The sequence below is a fragment of the Magnolia sinica genome, chromosome 3 (genome assembly GCF_029962835.1).
Source record: "Magnolia sinica isolate HGM2019 chromosome 3, MsV1, whole genome shotgun sequence".
In the NCBI taxonomy this organism is placed as follows: Eukaryota; Viridiplantae; Streptophyta; class Magnoliopsida; order Magnoliales; family Magnoliaceae; genus Magnolia; species Magnolia sinica.
The window spans coordinates 105580214-105606384 of NC_080575.1; the positions used below are offsets into that span (position 1 = coordinate 105580214).

Genomic DNA, 26171 nt, shown 5'->3' on the forward strand with positions numbered 1-26171 from the left:
TCATATTTGGCCGACCATAAGGATTTAGAATATTACTCGGACCCGCTATTGTGAGTACTGCACGTTGAAGCCTATATGGACCACTCCCTATATCACAATTTACGGTTGTAGGAGGTTGAAGACGCCCTTCTATTGGTTCCCTTCCTTTAGCCAACACTGAATCTTGTGTGCGACCTGTAATGGAAGGTTGAGTCAAAGGATAAGGCTGACTAGGGACTCTTGTAAGCTGCATTTTCACCTTACATGCCAACTAAACCACTTCATCTATGGTTCTGACCGGGTGCATCTGAACTTTATCCTGAATTGCCGGTCGTAAACCGCATATGAACCGTGTTACCTTTTGTGATTTGGCCCTCGACAAGTCATTCCTTATTACTAACCATTGGAATTCTTTGGTGTAATATATGACAGTTTGATTCCCCTATTGAAAATTTTGGTATTACTGGAATAATACATGCTCGTAATCACTAGGGAGGAATCGTGATCGAAGAAGGCGTCTCATATGTCGCCATGATCGGATAAACGCCTTATTATGTTGTGTACATGAGAGTTGTAATTGCTACCACTATGCAAAAATACCAAAATCTAATTTAAATGCAACTAATTTTACTTTCTTATGCTCCGGCACGTCTATGTAATCAAAATACCAGTTTACTTCGGCTAACCAATCAAGGAATTCTTTTATACGGAATAAGTCTTTAAAAGTAGAAAGTTTGGTCGTACCTCGATAGTCTCTTTCAGCGCGATGTAGTCGATCATCTCCATGGACCGCTTGTTGGGCATCGACATCACCGACGTCCTCGTCGTTGGAGCTTGACTCATTTGGAGTAGCCCAATGATTCGCCTCTGAAAATACTCTATGAAAGTTAGAAGGAAGTTACCAGAATTTAGGATCTCTAATTCTAAAACTAGTTAATCTCAGAAAAATGCAACTGTCAATCCCTAGTAACGGCGCCAAAAACTTGTTCACAACCCCAAATGAAGGGTCGCGATGTAGTAATAATCTCGGTAAGACCAAGGTCGAATCCACAGGGACTGTATCTTGTACGGTTAATTTAGGATCCCCAAGCCAGATATATAGTTTTGAGCCGAACGGATGGTGGGAACCCTGTGATCTTGCATTATGGACAACTTTCAGGCCTCTTTATCGTCAATCACTTGATTTTCTTGGATCTTTAGCATGTAAATTATTCGTTCTCGATCCCCTAAGATCCGTCCCTTGCCTTGGTGATTTTAGAGCGTTAAATCTATGCTTTTAATACCGTTTTTAGTCCAAGCTCTTTAAATTCACCTTGCAACAAAAACACGATTAAAATGGGGCATTAAACAGTATCATGTTCGTAAAATCAGGTAATAACTGGGGTCTAATATGCAATATTTGACCCTCAACACATAAGAGATTGTAAAACTATCCAATTTGGAGGTTCTTGATTTGTCAATGAATCACCTAATTGTCCATTACCACCTCGATTAGGGGATTGCTCCAAACTCGAGTATCCGAAATTGAGCGAAAATTTATGAATGAAAGCAATCCTTTTCAAATCAGTAACTTAATATACCCATAAGGCTTACTTTACTAGATCCAAGTCAAAACTCCCTCAATGGGGAGATATCACCACCACTCAGAAAATTGCTTAGGCTAGAAAAGTTAAACCTCTCCCCCCAACATGTTGCCCAATTCCATCCCGCCTTCCTTTTAAGGGATTTTAGGCTTGCAATCTGTTGATTTTTCATACAATGCTTGGAAGGTCTTCTTTGCAATAGCAAAACCTTTCAAAATGCTCTTTTAGGGGTATTCATAAAAAGCAAACAAGCAATGGCTTATGTGATGAAGTGCGAGGTTTGTGACCCTGCAATAACTCTTCAATAAGTCATGGTGATGCATGGAAAGGCCATAAAGTTGTAATCCTCATTATTCTTATCTTCTCAGTTTTATTTCTTTTTGTTGAATCATTGGCGTTTCTTCCATTTATTACCAAAGAAGTATACAGAAAGGAGTTCTTAAAAGGAGCAACCAAATCCATTTTCAATATGGAATTATGATGGTATAGCCATGTTTGAAGACATCATGAAAGTAACAAAGGGTTTTGACGACAAATACTACATTGGAGCAGGAGGGTAAGGGAAAGTTTATAAAGCAAATCTACTATGGGCCAAGTAATAGCTATGAAGAAACTTCACCCACTCAAAGGTGTGAATTGATCTTATCAAAGAAGTTTTAAAAATGAGATATAAACATTAACAGAAATCCTCCATCACAATGTCGTGGACTGGATTATAAGGGTGAAGGTTACTAAAGGTGTGGCTCATGCTTTATCGGACATGTGCCATTATTGCATCCCACCAATTGTACATCGAGACCTGTCAAGCAACAACATTTTAGTAAATTTGGAACTTGTGGCTAGTGTCTCTAATTGCTGATACCAGATTCATCTAATTGGACCATGCTTGCAGGCACTTACCGATATATGTCACTAGGTTAGTTGCTAATACATCCTTAACGCTATAATATTTTTAGCAGCTCATAATGCTCTCTGTTTTCCTCTTAGTTTCCAATTTTTCTCTGGGCAATGGTGCACTATCTTGCTTCAACATGAGTTACCGTACAAAAATGGCGTTGAATGTGAGAAAATTTTCGTTTAAAACTGTATTTCAATGTTATCTGCAACTTGCAGGCTTTGATTTGGATGGTTATATTTGTTCAATGCCAGAGTTCTCTGCGGTTCCACCCCATTAAATGGGTCCCAAGATTCCCAACAGATGAACTGTCTGGATCACTCAAAGATCACCCTTTCTTATATGTGGTGCTCCTCCAATTGGACACTGCCTAAGATTACCCACCTGATGAGTTGACGGTCCTATCAATGGGCAAATGGATCTTCATACTGGACCGGCTTGATACCACAGTCACAGATCTATTACTAGCCCTAATTCAGTGGTCCACTTAAGCAATATAAAAATAAAAAAAATTACACTTGGCTGTGCAATATAAAAATAAAAATTACACTTGGCCTGCCCAAACAAATCAGCTAAGAATCTGGGCCCAAAGCCATTCAGTCACAGGTTCCTTATTGGAATTTTGCAAAACCCAGCAAAACAAGGAATTGACTGGGAAAGTCCTAGAATTATTGTTACGTGTGTAATCAATTTCCCTCAAGCAGCCTGATCTGGAAGTTGACACCTCAAATGCTCGTAGAAATGTGCATATTATGATTCACCTCTGTTTAAAAACCTATGTACATGCTTGTACACTGCTGCATGTGTGGGTCAAATATATTGTATAATGCCATCCAACCCACGTATTAAGTGAAAACCACATCTTCTAACCTAGTTAATATCGTTTATCCACGGAGATATTCAGGGCTTGGGCTTGGATGGACTCAGGTCGGGCTTTGTGTTAATGTCCGGGGCCGGACTCGAGCTGGACTAATTCAGCATGCCACGGGCCCAAGATGGATTTGGGCTTACGTTCTTAATTGCAGGCCGGGCATGGACAGAGCTCGGCCATTGACAGCCCTAGGTCCAACGGATCTAATTTCAGCTATTATTCCTTATCTAAGTTAGGGTCCACAAATTGGGGCGTTTAGATCGTGTGCACATGCATTTCTACGAGCACTCATATTTTTCAGCGCCTATATCAATTAACTCTTCTTTACTTTTTTTTGTCTTTTTTTTCATAAGAGTAAGACAAGCTGTTCTTGTCCATAGTAGCATCAACCTCTTTCTATAAATACCCATCCTCGTAAGTTCGTAACAGACCATAAGCAACAACAGCCATGGCCATACAGAAATCTCTCTCTCTTGCTTTTCTTCTTTTATTTTTAGAATTTCTTTCTTCCAATGCCTTTACAACAGCACCAGCATCCACACTCGGAGAAGCAGAGGCTCTCTTGGAATGGAAAGCCAGCATCTTCTCACCACAAGATCTCCATTCATGGTCACTTCCATCTGCTAATGCTAGTGCCAACACAATCTCTCCATGCAAATGGTATGGGATCTCCTGCAACGGCCTTGGAAGCGTAATAGAGATAAGCTTACTGAGCGCAGGCTTACAAGGTAAGCTTGGTAACTTGAGCTTCTCATCATTTCCAAACCTCCTCCGTCTCAATCTCAGTGACAACACACTCACTGGAACTATCCCAGCTGATATTGGCACTCTTTACAGACTTGTCTCCCTCAATATCTCCATGAATAATCTCTCTGGAGTTCTACCTCTTTCAATGGCTAACCTTTCTCACCTTTCAGAGCTCGACATCTCATCTAATGAAATAACTGGGCCTATTCCTCCATCTTTAGGTAACTTGACCAGGCTGACAATCCTCTACCTCTATGAAAATCAAATTTCTGGTTCAATTCCTGCACAATTAGGGAATTTGATAAATCTCAATGAGCTGGACCTGGCCCCTAACCTTCTAAATGGTTCCCTCCCTTTCACATTAGGAAACCTGACAAAGCTTACATACCTGAATCTCTCTGCAAATCATATTTCTGGTTCAATTCCTGCACAATTAGGGAATTTGATAAATCTCAATGAGCTAGACTTGTCCATAAACCATCTGGATGGTTCCATTCCTTCAACGTTAGGGAACTTGTCAAAGCTCACCATCTTGTACCTTGATCAAAATGGAATCTCTGGCTTCATTCCTCCACAGATTGGGAATCTACAAGATCTGGTTGAGTTGACATTGTTCCAAAACAATTTGACTGGTCCAATCCCTCCTGCTTTAGGTAATTTGAGAAACCTTTCACTTTTGCACCTCTACAGCAATCAAATTTCTGGTTCAATTCCTGCCCAATTAGGAAATCTCAAGAATTTGGTCAAGTTGGAATTGTTGAACAACAGTCTGACAGGTCCAATCCCTCCTGCTTTAGGTAATTTGAGAAACCTTACACTTTTGTACCTCTTCTACAATCAAATTTCTGGTTCAATTCCTGCACAATTAGGAAATCTTAAGAATTTGGTTGAGTTGTCGTTGTGGAAAAATAGTCTGACAGGTCCAATCCCTCCTGCTTTAGGTAATTTGAGAAACCTTACAGTTTTGCACCTCTACAGCAATCAAATTTCTGGTTCAATTCCTGCACAATTAGGAAATCTCAAGAATTTGGTTGACTTGGAGTTGTCACATAACAATCTGACAGGTCCAATCCCTCCTGCTTTAGGTAATTTGAGAACCCTTACATTTTTGTACCTCTACAGCAATCAAATTTCTGGTTCAATTCCTCTGGAAATTGGGAATTTGGTAAAACTCAATGTGCTTGACCTGTCCAGTAACCTTCTAACAGGTTCTATCCCTTCCACTTTAGGAAACTTGACCAAGCTTGAACGCTTCATTGCATTTGACAACCATTTAAATGGTAAGATCCCAAAAGGCTTTAGAAATTGCACTAGGTTAACTAGAGTTCGACTGGAGGGAAACTAGCTCATTGCAAATGTATCAGAAGTCTTTGGTGTACACCCACATCTCTATTTCATCGATGTCAGCAACAACAGGTTGTTTGGTGAACTCTCACCGAACTGGGGAGAATGCAGAAGCTTGACGAAGCTACAATTCTCTGGAAACATAATCACTGGTAGAATTCCTCGCGAGATTGGGCGGTTGACCCGGCTAGGAGTGCTTGGTCTTTCTTCAAACCGTCTGGTAGGAGAGATTCCAAAGGAATTGGGGAGGTTGACTTCATTGTTCAACTTGAATTTAAGTGATAACCAGATTTCTTATAGGGTTCCTCAAGAAATTGGGAGACTGTCCAATTTGGAGATTCTGGACCTATCAATGAACAACCTTGCTGGTCCAATACCACCTCAGTTGGGGAATTGCTTCAAACTACGGTATCTGAAATTGAGTGAAAATTATTTGAATGGAAGCATTCCATTTCAAATAGGCAACCTGATACACCTACAGGGTGCATTAGACCTTAGCCATAATTCACTCAATGGAGAGATATCATCACAAATTGGGAACTTGCAGATGCTGGAAATGTTAAACCTCTCCCACAACATGTTGTCTGGCTCAATTCCAAAATCTTTTGAAGGGATGCTCAGCTTGCAATCCGTAGATTTTTCATACAATGATTTGGAGGGCCCTATTCCCAACAATAAAGCCTTTCAGAAGGCTCCTGCAGAGGCATTCATAAAAAACAAAGCCTTATGTGGGGAAGTGCAAGGTTTGAGACCCTGCAATGCTCCTTCAACAAGCCATGGTGATACAAGAAAAGCCCGCCAAGTTGTCATCTTCATTGTTTTTCCTCTCTTGGCAGCCTTGTTTCTTTTATTTATAGTCGTCGGCGTTTCTTCCATTTATTACCAAAGACGAAGAAATAAAGAGAAAGAGGTTCTCGAAAGGAGCAACAGAAATCCATTTCCAATATGGAATTATGATGGGATTGATGCATTTGAACAGATCGTGGAAGCGACAAAGAGTTTCGACGACAAATATTGCATCGGAACTGGAGGGTATGGAAAAGTTTACAAAGCAAATCTACCATCAGGCCAAGTAGTAGCTGTGAAGAAACTTCACCCACTCGAAGGTGGGAATCAATCTGATCAAAGAAGTTTTAGAAATGAGATTCGAGCATTAACAGAAATCCATCATCGCAACATTGTGAAGCTTTATGGTTTTTGTTCTCATGCTCAATTCTCATTTCTAGTTTATGAGTACATGGAAAGGGGAAGCTTGGCTAGCATCCTAAGTGATGACAGTGGAGCTGTAGAGTTGGACTGGACTCTAAGGGTGGAGGTTATTAAAGGTGTGGCCCATGCGTTATCTTACATGCACCATGATTGCACCCAGCCAATTGTCCATCGAGACCTATCAAGCAACAACGTTCTGCTGAATTCAGAACTTGAGGCATGTGTCTCTGACTTTGGCACTGCAAGATTGTTGATACCCGATTCATCCAATTGGACTATGCTCGCAGGCACTTATGGATACATCGCTCCAGGTTAGCTGTTAATTCATTCTCCACGCTTTAAAAGTTTTATTAGCAATTGGTCTTTATTTTTCATAAACTTTCCCTTTTATTTATTTATTTGTTTATTTGTTGGCAATTACATACTAAGGTTTGTGCATAAGTTATCATACTGGTGTCAAATATTGGAATCTAGGGCAACTGGAGGATTCCTTACACCAACAACTGTAAGAGGCTTTGTAAAGAAACATACATGGGTTTGTATTTTACAATCCCCAAAGTCAAAACTAATATATACAACAATGCAAATGAAGATAAACCTAAGAATAATGTTTACTCTTAGTATACACTTGTGGTCCATCGTTTTTACATTATGCATGGTGGAGATATTGTGGTTGCATGGTAATTCTAACCATGATTTAAGTTACCCAACTAACTTAACCATATGTTTTTAGCTATATATTAAATTTTTGGTGCTGACTATTTTTCTTAACTGTACATCTGTTGGCCACCAGTTGGATGGGATGGATAAAATCCTCTAATAAGTGTAATTTTTGGTCTCTGCTCAATCTATAAAATGGGGCCGTGTTTTCAGATGGTCTGGATTGATTTACATAGGTACCAAGTGTAGATGGATGAGTTACCGTTATTTATTAAATGATTGAAAGAGCTCAATGCTTTTGTCCCATACGAGTAAATAAGAAAATGATGCCTATGAAATATGGCATCGTCTATGATCGAAACCGTTGATGTAATATCCCACACAATGAATGCCTCATGCAACAAAAGATGTTCCAAGATTGGAAAAATCCTTGAAACAATGCCCATATCACCCAATCCTTGCAAATGAAATGTGTAGCTACAACAATACTTATAGACACATCAGTGCACTCTGGTTCACACGTGCCAACTTTTCATGCGTTTGGGACACCTGAAGCACATGTAAAGGTAGGCCCAACCATGCAGACCACCCAACACAATGATTAATCTGGTTCTTTATTAGGCGGGCCACTGCTACCATGTGAAAACAATGGATAGTTTTCGGAAAAACAATGCCAACAGTACACAATGTATACATGTAGGATGGCCGGTGAGCGGAGAATCCTGACTTTTTAGCATGATCACACCTCACACAGATGTGTTAACGTTACACACATCTCAGTTGGCATATGAGCAGTTTATAAAGATGCCTTGGGCTTAACAAGCATAAAAACCTAAAAAATATGAAACCTTGATTAAGAAACCCGGCTGACTTTGATATATGATTAAGAGTTTAGCTATTAATGATTAAGGAGGAGAAAAGATCATGACTGAAGTATCTTCTTTCTCGCAGAGCTTGCATTTACAATGAGCGTGACTGAAAAATGCGACGTATATAGCTTTGGTGTTGTGGCACTTGAAGTGATGATGGGAAGGCATCCTGGAGAGCTCATCTCCTCTTTGTCATCACCAAGTAGACATGATACACTGCTAAAGGATATGTTGGACCAACGTCTCTTGGATCCAACGGCTGAGATTGCACAGGAAGTCTTATTTGTGGTGTCCATGGCACTTTCATGCATTCGACTAGATCCAAAGTCTCGGCCAACCATGCACTACGTGGCTCAAGAGTTATCTATTAGTCGGCCTTCCTTCTCTCTAGGACCATTCCACGCACTTACATTACGTCAACTGATGGATCTCAAGGTATAGTTGGGTGGATGAAAATCATTGAGGTTGGGGATGTGTAGAGGCAAGTACATTATTATTTTGTGTGTTTATTGTATGAAAATCATCCAATGTAGAGAAGGTGTGTTTTTCTTGTTATGATATGCATGTAATTCAGTGTGTGGAATCCATGTTTACGGAAACTATAGATTTCCAAGTGAGGTGTATATATTTTTCTTGTTTTTTTTTTTTTTTTTTCAAGAGAATGATTTACTTTTTGCTGTTAACTTCCCTTTTTTTTTGCAGCTTTGCCATATATGAGATAATATTAATATTTGATGGTAAAAAAATATAAAATTTACTTTTTTGTATAAGGTAAAATATGATTCTATTTGGGAGCTTGAAAAGTTAAAGAAGAGAAAGTGACATTTCTTTGAAAGCCATGCACGGTAGAATACATATATTAAGTTGGGCGTCATTAATTGTAAGGGCAACACCTAATCCGCTCCTATCGGTAATAAGGTTTGTGATATTGAAAAGAGCTTTTGATGATTTTTTTTTTTTTTTCTTCTTATGAAAAGTGACTTTGAAGACATGGATTGACTCATGACCTAGGACTTGAGTATGTAGGGCCTACCACAATATGTTTTATCGATACCGTCTATCCGTTTTGCCAGGTCATTTTAGGGCATGAGCCCTATAATGAGGTATATCAAACCTCTAATGGACCACATCACAGGAAATAATGAGGATTAAATACCTACCATTGAAAGTTTCTTAGGGGCGACAGAAGTTTTGGATGAAAATGATATTTGTGTTTTCTTTTCTTCAAGCGTGTGTGACCATATGAATAGGTTGGGTGGCAAATAAACATCAAAGTAGGCCTTAAGAAGGCTTCATCTATGGGCATTATTATCTCCATTGTTTCTTATGATGTGGTTCACTTGATCTTTGATTAGGAAAATTAGACGAACCATACCAATAAAGCACATACATCATGTTAGCACCACAAAGTTGGGTCATCAGGCAATCTGCATCCAATTTAGAATACCACGTGGCCTTATTAGTGCTCTCAATGCTCTAGCATAGCATTCAATGAAGAGATAACTAATTTCTGAATGTACTCTATTATAACATTTTAATATACAGCTCACCTTCTCAATATACTTTTGAACTAATTAAATTTATATATGATTTTGATAATACACATCAAAGTAATGCGATCTTATTAGAAATTTTTCTAGGGATTCTAGGGAAGTGTAAAGTAATAAGGACACATGAGTCACTTAGGAATGACATAATTCCACAACGAAGTTAGACCACATGCCTAGTATTTAAATTAAGGCTAGTAATGGACTATTTCCACAACGAAGTTAGAGCCGTAGAAGCTCCATGGGCCCATTTCTACTTTGAATCCAGCTTGAATACAGTACCTTGGTTCATCGCAAAAGCTTGGGCCTCACATGCATAGCCTAGTCAGTTTTGTCTTGGGCCTGGGCTCAAGTCATTTTAGACTCACCTAATTTCATTCGCTCCTATAAGTATTCCATTCTAGTCTTCCGTTAGACAACAACCCATTCTCCTTGAATGCATGCCACTGGTTTTATTTCTCTAGACATCTATTTCATTGTGTATGTGTGCCCCATCTGATCAACAGATAGATTAACAACATTTAAGTGAAAAATAGTGATTTTATCAAATTAGGGGGCAGGATGGAGTTCGGGCCTAACCAAATTTTGGGCTCAGGTTTTGGTTACTCTGCAGGGTTGGTGCGGGCCGTGGATCCTAAGTGTAGGCCCGACCCAAACCTGGCCCATTACAAACCTAATATGAGTCCAAAGCCCAACAAAGCTTTGGACACCAAAATATAAACGGCTAAAGAGAGCATCGGAGTGGTTGGGTTGGAGAAAGATTGCAGGTTTCTCCTCTCCCACTCCAAAGGGGCAACCGAGAAGAACACAGCTTCATCGAAGCCTAATATGGTAATTTCACTAATCTCTAACTATTATCTCATCATCTTCCATTTCCTCATGAAAGGAAAAAGAAAAGAAATAAAGAAAATAATGAATTTCCATTTTAATTTATAAGGGAAAAGAGACAGGAAGCTTTGGGAAGAGAATGAACAAGACACATACTCTCTGCGTGCGGTGCGGGCGTCGCAGCTTTCGTCTTCAGAAGAGCCGATGAGCTTCTTGCGCTTATCCTGCCAGCTGTATCCGCAAGTGTACTTAATCGTTCTGTCACCTCATGTTATCTTCTTTACCTCAGAAGTCATCAATGTCTCTTTGTTGGGAGAGATGAATCTGTATAGTTTTTCGAGGAAAATCTTAGAAATGGAAATCAGTTTGCAACACTACTTTTTTTTTTTTTTTGCAAATGGAGAAAAAGCGGGTTTCCACGAAAAGCAATTTCATTTCCAGGGTTTCCATGTTCCCAAACACCCCATAAGTTATGTATTTTTATTTTTGTTTTTTTTTGTATGTCTCCTATTGGAGAGGTCATACTAGTCCTTTCTGGGAGAAATGAAACCTGTGTGCAGCACACTGATTTCCTTATCTGGTGTAATAACGCTAATTGGAGAGGTCATACCAGTCCTTGATCTGGACTGTTCATCTCATGGACCCACCATGGATGGATCATATCCTAAAATTTGCTACATGAGATGAATCTATACCTATCCAATTGAACTATTTCGTTAAGGAGTGCTGTCCATTTCCACCTTTTTTTTTTTTTTTTTTCTACCACTCATTTGTAGGCGGGCAGTTGGAGAGCTAAGATTGTCCAGCCAGTAATATTTTTGTTACGTTGCCAATCCATTTGGGTCCACCTGCATCCAGTTTTTGTGGTAGCTAACACATAACATCATGCATGGTGCATGGATTCGATAACCTCTTTTTCCTTGTTGACATAAGGCCTTTCTTTCCTGTCTAACATATTAACAGTTTTGTTAACATAGGCCTCTGCGAATTAAAGTTTAGGAATTTGGACAGACTGAATATTTTGTTCAAACGCATATGCGTAGAATGCACAAACATGTACACATGCATTAGCTTTTATGAATGGCTATGCTGTTATCATGGCATTTTTCTCTCCCCTTTTTCATTATCATTCATTGCTGCACATAATATTCAAAGTGTAATTGACTCGCAAGCTCTATGTTTGATGTTGAAAACCTCAGGCCCAACTAAGAAACCAATCCTTTTGGTTTCCTGTTTCGTTAAAAATGCAGCCAAGTTGCTTTCAAAAAAAAAAATGCAGCAAGTTGATTGTCTACTTGTGACATGGCAATTTTCTTGTGAAATCAGAATTTAGGTCAGGCGAGTCGATTGGTCCGCCACTTTGTGCGCTTTACATGAGAGCATAATTTAGCAAGCTTAATGAGACAACTACATTTTCCTTTTCTTTAGGATCTTTTTTTTTCCCTATCCTACTTTTTTAATATGCATTTGTTGGTGATTGTATTCAAGAAGTCAAAGGAGGAATTCTGTTTCCCATTTCCCACAAAGATGTATAAGAAATGTTTTCTATGACTCCCATGCTTCCTGGAATTTCATGATGTCAATACCAAAAAAAAAAACTCCACACAGGTGACACTTTTGTGCATTGATCAGGATCATAGATTTGGTGGGCCATCATGTGGATAGGACTTATGAGCACAAAAATCCAGATGACGAGCTTATGAAAGCCAATCCAACAGTGGTCTGAATATGGACATTTTTGTCACCATGTTGAGCTAAAACAATGCATTGTTAATGCAAATGGGTACGTGATGGACTGATCTGGAACCATCTTCTATTGAAATCTTTAGCTAGAAATATTGTAGAACAGTCTCCAAAGACGAAGTCGCTGTGGAAATGATTCCCACCAGCCCACTGGTCGAAACTACTGATCAAACAAGATCCTCTGTTTCAACTAGACGCAACACATGCCAAAAGGGAATCAACACGCGCTAAACCCAAGAAAATTTTAAACACGAAATTTTATTAAAAATAACCACAATTCGCTGTCACACGCAAAGCGAAAGAGGCAGTTATCCTTGGCAACTAAAGAAAAAACCTAATACAATACGAAATGACCAAAATGCCTTTGAATCTCACCACAAACATATAGGCTCATCTTAAACTGGTTGTACCTCACTTAAACTGTATCAGAATTGTATGATCATGGGATCATTCTGAAGCTGGCTCGATAGTGACCAATTTCATGACGTTCTAATATTGTTATGCCCAGAAAGTGGCCCACCAAAAAAGTGACGAAATACCAAAGGGAAACTTGTTGAACCAATTTGGACTCAGTCTAACCCTATAAATTAATTTATATAAATAAATCCTATGAATTCGAGGACCATTTGTTTGATTCCATGGGCCCCATGATATATATCTGGCTTTTCATCTCATCAAACTTTGGATCAGGCATAGATCATCAATCAAGACAATATGGATGGTTGGAGTAGTTAGGTCTTTGGTCAGCCAGATTTTGTGGTCTTTTGGTTGCAGCAAATATCCACATTCAATGGGCAAGACTCAGAACATTTGGCATATGGACCATTTCATGGGTCACAGTTTTTTATTCCTTTGCGCATCTTCTTGTAATGTATGTAGTTTTAGCAGATTCTGTAAGTATGCTGTTTACTGATTACCTTAAAGAAACAGATAACTGTAGTGTGAAGGCCATTAGGAGGAAGACAACCGGAACGGGAAGGATGAGGTATTTACATCATGTGCCTCAAAGGTTCAAGAGCAATTTCAGAGGTCTGTCAAGATTGAACATCTTTTAGCAGATTTTGTGGTCTTTGCTTCTTCCATTGTCAAGATTGAACGTCTTTTCTTAATTTTTTATTCTTACTTTTGTGCCTAGCAATTTGATAGCTTTTGGGACTGATTTTCTCCTTTTTTAAGGGATCCAAGCGGCTCCGAGGAAGACAACTGCTGCTGCATAGAGGAGTTACTTCTGTTTTGGGGCATGTCTGAAGCATCCAGTTCCTGTATTTGATCTGGATTTTCTTGATTTTTATCAATTAGGTTCTTTTACACTGGAGATATTGCTATCTTCTATAGAGGATAAACTTTTTGACATCTTAAACTGCCGAATAAGCATGAAGTTTTAGTATTGGGATAAACCATTCTTTTGTATAAACATGAAGTTTTGATGTTGGGATAAACCATTCTTTCGTTTTCTGTATATTTGCCAGTTGCATTTTCCAGCTCAAGCAGGAGGATTTCTGTTGACCCTTTTGATAGACCTAATGCCCAAGAAATCAGAAAGAGCAAAAATAGGTTTGCTGGTCTTATGTTGAATGTTCACGGTCTTGGTAAACCTTGCCTAGTATTTTTAGAATTGAGTTTTTATTTGTAATTAGATGCATCATCTTTCATTTCGCTACTCAAATCATGGGTTTAGGGCCTGCAAGATGTTGCAAATTGTATGAACTTTAACCAGTTGTCGCTTTTCGTCTTTTTGTCAGCATTACATACTTTTTATATACCTAATGCATTTACAAGTTATAACTGATGCTGCTGTTAAACATCAGTCTGCTGTTCACATGTTGCCTGGTTATTAACTTCCTAACAGATGTTTTGACTTCCTGACCTATTCTGGCCCAGGAATCTGCTATAGATAAAATTATTTAGTAACAACTAGCAATATTATTCTTTTAGCATGTTTGGCTTACAAATGCAGGTTGCGTTTCAGCTTTGACTGATGAACTTGCATGTTCTTAATAAAATGGTTGACTTGTGATTTTAGTGAACTGACCCATTTCAACGAGGAGTTTCAGTCCCAGCCAAAACCCGTCCTGTTTCAGTGATGAGTGCCGATCCCAACCAATCCGACAATCTGGTCCATTCCAGGTAAGTAAACACCGGTCATTGCTGAGGCTAATCAAACTGGAACTCCTCATTGATCTAGTGAGTTTAATGTGATATTTTTTCTTCCTCTTATGGTTTCTAGATGAATTTGATTATTTTTCACTTTAGCCATACAATTGATGTAAATGAATCAGCTAGTTAGAACATCAGATCAGTGAGATAATTGATCATCCGAATCAACTTGCCATGAAGCTACCTTCCAAAATTGATAATTAATATTAATAAAACTAAACTAAACAAAACGAGTTCTGAAACTTGAGTCAGGCCTGCTGCTACCATAAATATCCTGAAATGACAGCTTTGTAACTATTTCAGTTAGGATTATGATCCCAAATCTGCCAATCTTCACCATCCCAAGAGATGTTCTGAACACAAAATCCTAGAGGTATTACAAGCCCATTAAGGGCTTGTATTTCAAGCCCATTAATAACTTTGTAATATTTGGGAATTGGAACTTTTTGTTAACACTTAACGTGCATCCTAGAAACGGTTTGATATAGGAATGAGTCAGCCATAGCCTGATTTATTTACCTCAATAGCCTTTGCCTTCAGGCTGAAACGAAAGCATAGCCGAACAAGTACACCTGAGCCCAAGTTAGAATCAAGCTCGGTTAGTTGGCTAAAAGGTTGACTAGAGTCAGAGGCCCACTGCAAGACTGGGCTGTGCAAAACTTAGACTTTGACATGACAAGTTCAAACAAAACAGTAAAAATTGTGGGCTCCTATCAAGTCCCAGGCCCAACTACTTAGATTTTGGCAACATTAATGAAAAAAGCAGACTTACTGTAAAATCCATGTCCAAACTCCCGATCATATCAACAAAGAGGAGACTTGACTATAACGTAGAAAATGGAATGGTTGTATGAGTGGCTGGTAATGACCTTTAATCTATCGAATGCACCGAGTACTTTTATGCATCTGATGAATCAAGTATTAAAACCGTTCATTAACTAGATTATTCATTGCTGCTAGCTTTACCTAATGATTGGATCTTACACACGTGTGCTGTGATTTGGGGTGTTAATAAGTCGAGTTTGGATTGGGCACAAAGCCTGACCCTGACATGAGCCTAGCACCACAAGCCCAATTTTACTAGGATTGGTCTGACCTACCCTAAAAATTGATGTCGAATGTTCCTAATGCATCCATTGAGAGGAGGGTCTCACATGCAAGGTGATATAGACATTGTAAAAATAAAAGCCAGCTATTTAGGTGCAAGATGCAAGCATTGCCTAACCTGCAATGGGAATGTATATTTATAGGACAAAACACTTGTTAAGGCCAGGGTAGGTAGAATGGATCAGGCGAATATGACTTGAGCCCAAGCTGGATTAAAGGCTTGTGTAGGTCCAAGTGAACTAGGTTGAGTCTGATCCAATTTGGTGGTTGTCAGCACTAAAAACATGAGTGACTTTGTGATGTAGAGTTGGTCACTAACACTTTCATGGCCAAGATGGATCAAAAAAGGCTCGTCAATGATAAAAGTGATCTGGACCGTCAGAACTTAAGACGAACATATCTCACAAACCGGGATGAGCTATTGGACGTACCATATATAATTTTGGGGTAGGACGAGTGTAACACCCCGCCCAAAACTAGAATAGTGTCCTGAGGCACTCACGTGCGAACTAACGCAGGACCGTACAATTCGATCGCACATGTGGGCTTATCACCAGTAAGTTAATCCTGATTAAGCCACTAATGCAATTATATCAAATGGTGTTCAGGCCGAACACGGGTCGTAGAGCCAGATGGCTAAATTACACTTGGTGACTGTTCGTACGAGCCGTGTACTGCCCGAAGAAAAACCAAAAAAAAATTCCAAAATTCTGGTAGGCCATGGGTCTCACTGGGCTTGTGGTCCATCGCGGACATCAAGCTCAGGTGGTGCCTAGAAATGGGCGAATCGTGCTGTCTAGCTGACACATGGAAAACACGAGTCGCCAAGCCTAAAGAAGGAAGATCTGAAAATTTAATTAATTGGCCCTATTCCTTAAGTCAGAAATTTCGGACATTTTAGCCGTCGGATCTCTTCTAAATTTACACCGAAGGCTAGGAACATTTTCCTGCCCTCACCCACGAAATCTGATTGTTGATCGAAAGCCGGTAACCATTGATCACAAATCGGACCACTGCCACAAAACCCCGCGTCTGTTTGCCATCAAATTCCACCCGACCCTTCATCAAGCCATGGGGCACCTGATCCACCAATTAGATGGGCCAGGGGCCCAACAGGGTGGCCCCAATAGCTAAAAAGGGCCCCACAGGGCCATTAGTGGCATATTAAGAAATTCAAGGCCAAGGGATATAATTCCAGGGTATTTAATACCAACCCTCTCTCACTTGTTGAAAATTCCAGCAACTGAAATCAGAGAGAGAGAGAGAGAGAGAGAGAGAGAGTGAAGGTGGTGCTTGAGGACTGAAATTCCCTGCACCCATGTCCTTATATTGCTAAGAATTTTGGCCCGATCGCTGTAGAACCGAGCTACACCCGATCTAAGGTGAGAATCGGACTTCAATCCACTCATTCTTAGCGATTAGCCACATGCATGCATCTTATTGCCGCTTTCTTACAATGCAAGGCCCCAGCACGTCGAGTTTGCGAACCCGGAGACATTAAGATGCTTAGGAAGGCTTCCGGTCAACTATAGGTCCGGACCATTACCCTAAGATGGCCGATCTTCGTGCCTAGCGTGGTTTTTAGTAAACGTGTTTGATGAAACTTCCCTGCATATTGCTGAAATTGAATTGGTTGAGTTGATTTGTAAAATTTAGGGTTTTCTCCAAATGGAAAAGGGGTTTAGGTCCAAACATTCCCAAATATATGAAATGCTATGTTGCAAGTTGAATTAGGGTGTATGCACTTAGTTTATTGACTAAATGCTGAATTTGTTGATTGATTTTGGTTGTATATGAGACATGCTAGGCATAGGAGTAGTGCATTGTAGTTGAATTGTTGAATCTCTGAATTAATTGCGCTAAATTTCTGATGTATTGCTGAATTTTCTGTTTTATGTTGGCATATGTGAATTCATGTTGACACGCCTAGGTACATGGCTGCCCTTTGGTAGAAATCGATGAAATATGTGAACATAACTCTCTCATTTCGTGGAAATTATTGGGTTGTTGTCTATGTACTTGGAATGTTAAACTTAATTTCGCATTGGTAGAGTTACTCTGAAAATGCTGAACTTATACTACTTATTTATGAATCTGTCCTTTCATGGATTGGTCGATTAACTATAATTATTTTGGGAAACCCTTTTATTGGTTCAACCCACAGGCAAATCTGGCCCTATCAGTTAAGCTGTTAATTAATGGCCGTAGTTGGACTACATGAGACACCGTTCTCAGGCCGTTCGGTTTATGGTGCGACTTATGGGGGCATATTGGCTCACAATTGGCCATCCTTATATGTTAACCATATTTGTACGCCCATGTAGGAACCTGAGATACCTCGAGACCTTTGTGCCCACTATTAATTATAAGATTTGGCCCACGAGACTCCTGAGCCAGGGACTATGGTATAGGACACTGTGCCCGTGCTGTTAGCCTACACTAGGGTGACGAGCCTACCCGTAGTGACCAATGAGCACCAAGACTCGTGAGCTGAGGAGGGTGGTATGGGACACTATGCCCGTGTTGTCGGCCTATCCTAGGGTGACGACCTCCCCATAGTAACCATGAGCAGAATCTGAAAGTCCTAATTGATTTCGTATGAGCCTAGATCTAAGAGATTGACGAACCCACGAGGGCTAAGGACCGCGGGAGCCATACGGCCACGGCCCTGAGCTGCACGATCAGGTTAAGGCAATACTTCTGCTAAGGGTATTCCGGTTTCCCCAACCTGCTGGATGAATGAACATAACTAATTAGCTCGGCTAACATGTTCATAAAATTGCATTACTTATTTTGGCGATTCGACAGTCGAGGTCGCACTGAGGGAGTGTTGGTCATTGCGATCGTTAGATATTGTTACTTGAGGGAGTGTTGGTGGTGAGAGGCATGCATCATTTCACAAACCAGGCATTTCATTAACAAGAGTATTTAAGAATTTATGATGTATGTTGTTTAGTAAATCTATTCTATGCATGATTATTTGTGCCATTTATTGCTAATGGTACCACTGAGTTAGCTACTCACTCCCACTCTAGGACGGTGTTCTAAAACACTAATCAGAATCCGGCATAAATGCAAGAACCTTGGAGTAAGATGCATTGGAAGATATCGGTATGGACAACGACGAGGAATGGGCGTATTTCCAGACGTTTGGCGAACTCTACTAGCTCAATGGATGATCTCGGGTTTGGGCCAGGGCCCAATCCTTTCTAGGGAGTGATGAGAGGATGGGACTAGGTCCCTAATGGATATTTTATTTCTTTGGATTATAAGGTTTACGTTGGTTTATGACTTTATTAGTAGCACTTGGATTTGTGAATGGTTTACTTAAATCTCTGATGATCAGTTGTTTTATGTTTAATTTAATCCTCTTTGATTTCATGATGCCTACATTTACATGCATCTGAGGCCCGTTAGGGTACATGTGGTCTCGGGAATCTGAGAGCCAAGTTCCTACTCGGCCCTTGAATTTCGCGGCGTTACAACTTGGTATCTGAGTATGGTTTGGATTAAACCGGGCCTGGGGTGACGCGTTTATCGCGACGCACTCTGACTTAGGAGGGAGCGAATGAACTTATAAATAGTATTAGGATCCACAAATTTCGCCCACTAGCAAGACTGAACCCTATAGGCTAGTCTAGGACTTGTAAGTAGAAAGGCGTAGGCTATATGAAATGACACAAGTCACTTCCAATCAGGGATAAAAGAATTTATTTGACTCGATTCTAACACGTCGGGACTAAGCTGCGCGGGTAACTTACGAGACTGCGACGGCCTAAACATTCAAACTTGATAGTTCGATATAACATAAAATCCCTTTAAATTCCTAGCCCAGTTGAGATAAAAAGTCCTTGCATTGACTTAAAGGACTTTAGGCCTGCCTGAATCGTCGTTTGTAGGATTTTTCAAGGCCCAAAAATGAACCTAACAATGCAATGAAACAATCCTTGGACTGCGATTAATGGACCCGACCAATTAGGGGCCTAACAAATGCATTTAGGGGGGCCCAAGGGGTCCCACAAACCGCGAGAGAGGACCCGGGGTGGCAGGCCACCGTCGAGTGGCGGCGGCGGCGCCAGAAGTTCTAGAGGATGGCGGCGGAACCGCCATTTTGGTGGCACGCCGCCTCTGGCTCCAGAGGGTGGCGGCGGCGCGCCACTGCTGGCCCGGCCATGTGGGGTCCCTCCCACATGTGGGGGCCCCCTTTGCTCGTCCATTTTTCCCGTTTAAGCCCAAAAATACCCCTCCCAACCCTTTTCTACACTCCAAACCTCTCCTAAACCCTTCCTCACTCCCAAATCTTCATTTTAAAGCTCCTAGGTCCATCTTCTTCCTTGCATGCTTCATCCATGACCCACTCTCAATCCTAATCATCCTAAATCTTCCTTGCACTCCCTTATTATCACTCATTTGAGCACAAAACTCTCCTTCTAGGGTCCGACTATTCTCACTCCTTCAAATCCATTACATTCTCTAAGCATTCTCACCTCAATGGCTTTCTTTGAGGTGGTGACATCCATCTTCTCTATCTCCATGCTTCTTTCTCTTATGGGGAAGAAGAGGGCGACCTTCGATGGAGCTAGGCCGAGCCGAGAGAGAAAATTCAAGAAGAAGCTGGATACCGGTGCGGGCCCAAGCATTGAGAAGGAGGCCGATGTATGGTGGGATAGCGTGTTGAGAACCATCCTCGAAAATTTCATATGAACTTGGGAGGATTCAAGACGTGCTTCTCTGAGAAATACTTCCCACGTATGTATCGAATTGAGAAGGAGAATGAATTTCTGCGCCTCCAACAAGGGGGAATGTCGGTAGCCGAATATGAAAATTGGTTCACCGAGTTATCTTGCTATGCCCCCCGAATTGTTGCCAACGAAGAAACCTGCATGAGGTGTTTTGTTGAAGGACTGAGGGCCGGAATCCACACCAAGATGTGTTATGTGAACATTCAAACCTATGCCGAGTTGGTGGAGATGTCCTTGCGATAGGAGCTGGACGGAGAGCGAGTCTCCTAGGCGCGCCTCTAAGCCGAGTCACGGGGGAGATCTGGGAAACAGTCTTCCTCCTCCTTCGGAAGAAGGGCGCAACCAAGTCCGCCTCCTCATCATGCTCCTCCTCCACCCGTATACGTCCGACCCGATCGTACCAGTGGGTATTGCAGAAAAGTGGGGCATTCAGAGGCGTATTGCTTCTCGAAGATGAGAGATCATGGCTATACGCCCCCTCAACGTGCAAGCTGACTGCCCCAACAAGCATTGCCAACTCCCCCTCAATGAGTCGTGGGCCCGTCCCAACAATTTCGTAGGTTGTCCGCGCCTCAAATTAGGCCGCCGCCTCGGCCTACGCATTAGCCCAACAGGCCACAACAAGCCCGTGTTCATGCCTTAACCACTGAAGGTGTGGACGCAGCCACAATCACACCGTCAGCATTTGAAGTAACCGTTAATATTCAAGGTATCCTTGTTTTTCTTCTCGTAGACATTAGGTCTACAACATCACTCATATCACATACAACCGCCAAGAATTTGAGGTTACCGACTACTCCCTTATCGAGAGTAAGAATCATAGCAGCAGCTGGAACCTTCACTGAAGCTATATCAGTCTGCTAAGGTTGCCCAATTGATTTGGGAAATAAGAGAATACGAGCAGACCTTATAGTCACAAAGGTCTTCCACTATGACGTGATCTTGGGTATGAACTGGCTCTCCGCAATAAGAGCCGAGATGGATTGTGAGGACCGAACGGTGACAATCTATGAAGACGGTAGCTCTCCTTTTACGTTTCCGGTTCAAGTTAGCTATCCACAACGAGTCTTCTGTTATGTGTCGTTAGAAGAGGGTGATGAAGAACTTTCATTAACATACACACCCGTGGTCAAGGACTATGTCGATGTATTCAAGCAATTACCGGAACTCCCTCCCTAGCGGGAGATTAATTTCACTATAGAATTGGTGCAGGGTACTACGCCCATTTCTCTTCTAACCTACCGAATGCCTCCATGTAAAATAGAGGAACTTCAGATTCGGATAGATGATTTGCTAGACTCGGGTTACATTCGACCCAGTGTATCCCCAGGGGGATCCCCATTTGTGTTTGTAAGAAAGAAGGATGGATCCTTACGACTGTACATCGATTATCGATAGTTAAACCAAGTCACTGTGAAGAACAAATACCCACTGCCTCAAACTGATGACATATGTAAGACCCGTATCCTAGACCGTACTATTCCATATGCTTCCACGGTCCTCCCGGTCGAATTTTGGCAACCTTCGACCCGTATCCGAAGTTTACGCACAATCCTAAGCCGAGTCCTGCATGCCGAGGTCGGCTCGACCCAAAAACTTGTACCTTAGCGACCGCATCGTCACCGCGGTTCTAACGCTGTGACTCGCGCACCGATCCGATACCGGAGCCTGAAGATATGGGTCCGCGTTCATTCTGAAGAAACGCCGCACGTTGCAAATTTTGAGGGAATCTCTACAACATGTCACATCCATCAAGTTAAGTACATTATCCATACCCCATGCCACATCACCCTATCTTAAGTACAAATGACCACTCCATCTTTTCCCATAAGTCAAACTCTCTCTCTCCCTACCCATCACTCTTTTACCAAAATTCAAGCAAGCCCATACCATCCATATCCTTTTCTTACAACACCCATTCCACCCACTCATTTTCATCCCATCACTCTCTCTCTCTCCATCTCATTCCATTCCAAGCTTCCATGAGAGGAAATCTCTAAGGAGAGAAGAATGCAAGAGAGGACCCATTTTCCTAACCCCTCATCCAACTATCCAACCCTTCAAAACTCATCTCACTCCCTTAAAAAAGGAGCTTAGGAGCCAAGGACTCCAAGGAGCTAAAAAAGGAGGCCATAGGTGGGTGAATCTTCATTGTTTGTGGGTGATTTTTTTTTTTTTGTGGATTTTGATGATTAGAGGGCCCACATATGGTGGGACCCATCTTGATGTATGCATTGTATAGGGAGGGCCGATAGTGGCGGGGTCCTTCTCATTTCCACCGATTTTTCTCTTTTCCTATTTCTCTCTCTCTCTTATATGATGGGTATGGTCCACTTGATCCACGCCATACATATGGTGGGACCCATCCTGATGTATGTATTCACGCCGTCCACTGGCTGTAACGGTGGACCCCACCATGAGGTATGTTTCTATCCAACCAGCTCAACTGCTGCTACCCAACAGCTGGAGATGCCATTGACGGCAGCAAGCTCTGTAGGTCCTTCACGAGGTATGTGTCCATCTAGACGGTGCTGGACACCGTACTGGATAGTGCCGTGGCCCCACAATAGTGATGTACGTGTATATCCACACCTTCCCTTTCATTTTCCATGGACGTGGGCCACCTCACACGTGTGGCTCGTGTGAGGGTGGGGCCCACCTACAAGTATATGAATTTCATCCAGCCATCCGTCAATGGACGCTGGACGCTATTGCCCTGCTAACCTTGAACAACAAAGAAAAAAATATAAATAAATATTATAATATATTATTATATTACATATATGTATGTATGGTAGGTCCCACGTCGGACCCACCTTGATGCATTGTTTTATCCTAACCATCCATCCATCTGGTGGACGTGGACCACCCCTGCTCATGCGGGTGGGACCCACCGTGATGTATTTGTTTCATCCACACCGTCCAGACCTCTGGACGGTGCTGGATTAGCTGGACGATGCCAGGCCACCCTGATGCATGTACCTTGTATTCACGCTGTTCATCTGTTTTGCTACTGGGGCCGCTGTTGTGTGTGTGGCATCCACACGTGGGGCCAGCTTAGCTGCTGCCACGTCAGCAGTGCTTGGGTCCCTTGAATCCAAGCCATCCATCTGCTGGGACCAACAGCTGCAGCTGCTGTTGCAACAAATCAGCAAGCCCCGTGATTTCCACTGCTGGGGTATTGACGTCAGCCGGTTCTGTGGGATCCACCTCTCTGTACATCCAAACTGCCCATCCATTGGCGTGCTCATCTTAGGTGGGCCACGCTCGTGGACCCCACTTCGTCCGTTTGGATGGTGCCATGTACGGCCCACCTTGCTGTACGTGGTATGCAACCACACTGTCCATACAGTTCAGATCATTTCAGGGGAGGGCCCACCTAGTTGTCCAGTGGACAGGGTCCACCTAGCCGTTGTTGAGGACAGATTTGGACAAAGGAAAGTACAAATATCATTTTGATCCAAACTCTAGTGGGCAATGTACACGCAGACCCACCTGATGAATGCAATATATCCGCACCATCCAGCATTTTTAGGACGGTGGATCATCCAGACCATCTAGATCATGGGGCCCGCCTTGCTGAATGTGTTGTACCTGCACCACCCACTCACGTGGACCCTACCTCGATGCATGTACTTTGTATCCACGCCGTCTATCTGGACATGGGGCTGCTGTGATGTATTTTGATCCACACCGTCCAGTGCTGACGTGAATCCACCAGTGATGTATGGGTCTTATCCGCATCGTATATATGTGGGACCCATTTGACATATGGATTCCATCCAAACCATCCAATATTTTCAGACAGCGGGGATCCACCTGACGTTCATGCTAACAGCTCATGGCCCCACCATAATGTAAGTGTTTTATCTATGCCGCCCACCCTGTACGCATACTGTATCCAGCACATGGGGCCCACATTAATGTATGTGTTTTATCTATACCGTCTTCCATTTTATGTGATTCAGCCCACTTGAAATTTGTGAGGCCCATTAGTGCGACCTGTTGATACGGTCCACTTGACGTTTATGAGGCCCATTGGTGCGGTCCATTGTGATATATATTTGTCCCATGAGGCGAGGCCCATTGTGATGTGTATTAGGCCCAAATACGTGACCCATTTGATGCATACGAGGCCCTAGCAGTGTAGCCCACTTGTTGTATATGAGGCCCATGTATAAGGCCCATGGTGATGCATTTACGACCCATTGATGAGGCCCATTGCAACAAATTGGAGGCCCATGGGATGAGGCCCATAGTGATATATTCAAGGCCCATGGGCGCGGCCCATTGAGGTGTATTCAAGGCCCATGGGCGAGACCCAGTATGATGTATTCAAGGCCCATGGGTGAGGCCCATTGTGATGTATTTGAGGCTCGTGGGCGTGGCCCATTGGGTACACTTGAGGCTCTTGTATGAAGCCCAATGTGATGTATGTGTGGCCCATGAATGAGGCCCAATGTGATGAATATGTGGCCGCTACGTTGTGTATAAATCTCTTATGTGAGCCAATCCTTGGGAGCAATGTTGGTTAGATGTCCACATTGATGGGCAATGATGGTTGGAAGTCCACATTGTGACCTTTCCTTATGCCTTGTTCGGCACATTCTTATCGAGGCCAATTATCGTGACCGATTGCCGATTCCGATTGTCATGACCGATTTGTCGACTCTGATTATCGATCAATCCCGATTATCGTGACCGATTTTGCCAATTCTGATTATCGATCAATCCGATTGTCATGACCAATTTGCTGACTCTGATTATCGATCGATTCCGATTGTCGTGACCGATTTGCCAATTCTGATTATCAATCGATCCCGATTGTCGTGACCGATTGCCGATTCCGATTGTCATGACCGAATTGCTGACTCTGATTATCGATCAATTCCGATTATCGTGACCGATTTGCTGATTCTGATTATCAATCGATCCCGATTGTCGTGACCGATTTGCCGATTCTAATTATCGATCGACCCGATTATCGTGACTGATTTGCAGACTCTGATTATCGATCGATCCCGATTGTCGTGACCGATTTACCGATTTGATTATCGATCGATCCGATTGTCGTGACCGATTTACCAATTTGATTATCGATCGATACGATTGTCGTGACCGATTTGCCGATCTAATGTAACATCCTGAATTTTCACTGTTTTGGATTTCCATCAATTTTTATTTTTATTTTTATTTTATTTAATTAACCTAAATATTACTTAATAACCATTAGCACTCAATGTCAGTGTATACAGGGGTGGTACCAGTAAAGAGCCGCACCAGTCCGATTAATCAATCGTAGGAAGGCAATGAATCCACCCGATCACTTGAACATTAGGTGTAGTGTAACGTCCCGCCCAACCAGAGCAGTATCCTGGGGCATCCACATAGGATTTGCCACAGGACCGTTCGTTTAAACCACTCGTAGTGAGGTATTACAAATAAATTAGACCAAGATTAGCCCAATTGAATAGGTCAGACGGGTCCTGATAGATCCTGGTGCAGGCCTCTAAGCCAGATGACCGTTAACACCTAGCGACAGCCCGTGTAGGCTATACCGCGGCACGGGAAGGTGAGAAAATTATAACAATTCAAGGGAGCATAGATCTCACTGGGCTTGGGGACCATCGCGGACCACGGACCCAGTGGACACCTAGAAGTGGAATCTGGCACTTACCAGATGCGCCCCACCAATGCCAAAATTGGAATCTGGCACGTGTAAATAAAAACTGAAATGTAAGACATTTCAGCCGTCGGATTTCTTCATAATTTACGATGAGGGTCTAATGTATTTTTCTACACCCGTCCACAAACTCTAGGACCCGATCGTGGCACGGTGACCGTTGATCGGAAATCAGACCCGTGCGACCAAACCCCATATCTGATCATC

General features: G+C 42.1%; 2 protein-coding genes and 1 long non-coding RNA gene across 3 annotated transcripts in view; all 3 read left to right on the plus strand.

The window, feature by feature from the left end:
• The first annotated feature begins 2611 nt into the window (after positions 1 to 2611).
• On the plus strand, positions 2612 to 8712 carry LOC131239028 (MDIS1-interacting receptor like kinase 2-like). The gene is made up of 7 exons (XM_058236589.1): positions 2612 to 2623; positions 2676 to 2767; positions 3682 to 3707; positions 3826 to 4728; positions 5089 to 5355; positions 5440 to 6939; positions 8240 to 8712. Exons 1-7 carry the CDS (start codon positions 2612 to 2614, stop codon positions 8596 to 8598), a joined length of 3159 nt encoding a protein of 1052 aa, XP_058092572.1. The 3' UTR covers positions 8599 to 8712.
• A 1687-nt stretch (positions 8713 to 10399) lies between these two features.
• LOC131240558 (uncharacterized) lies at positions 10400 to 13304 on the plus strand. Its single transcript, XR_009168806.1, has 3 exons — positions 10400 to 10535; positions 10642 to 10777; positions 13206 to 13304. It is a non-coding gene; the product is annotated as an uncharacterized LOC131240558 (long non-coding RNA).
• A 6726-nt stretch (positions 13305 to 20030) lies between these two features.
• LOC131239029 (probable leucine-rich repeat receptor-like protein kinase At1g35710) overlaps positions 20031 to 26171 on the plus strand; it is a 37652-nt gene continuing 31511 nt past the window's right edge. The window contains exon 1 of the mRNA XM_058236591.1: positions 20031 to 20163. Within this exon, the coding sequence (XP_058092574.1) occupies positions 20031 to 20163 (133 nt within the window). The remainder of the gene's footprint in view (positions 20164 to 26171) is intronic.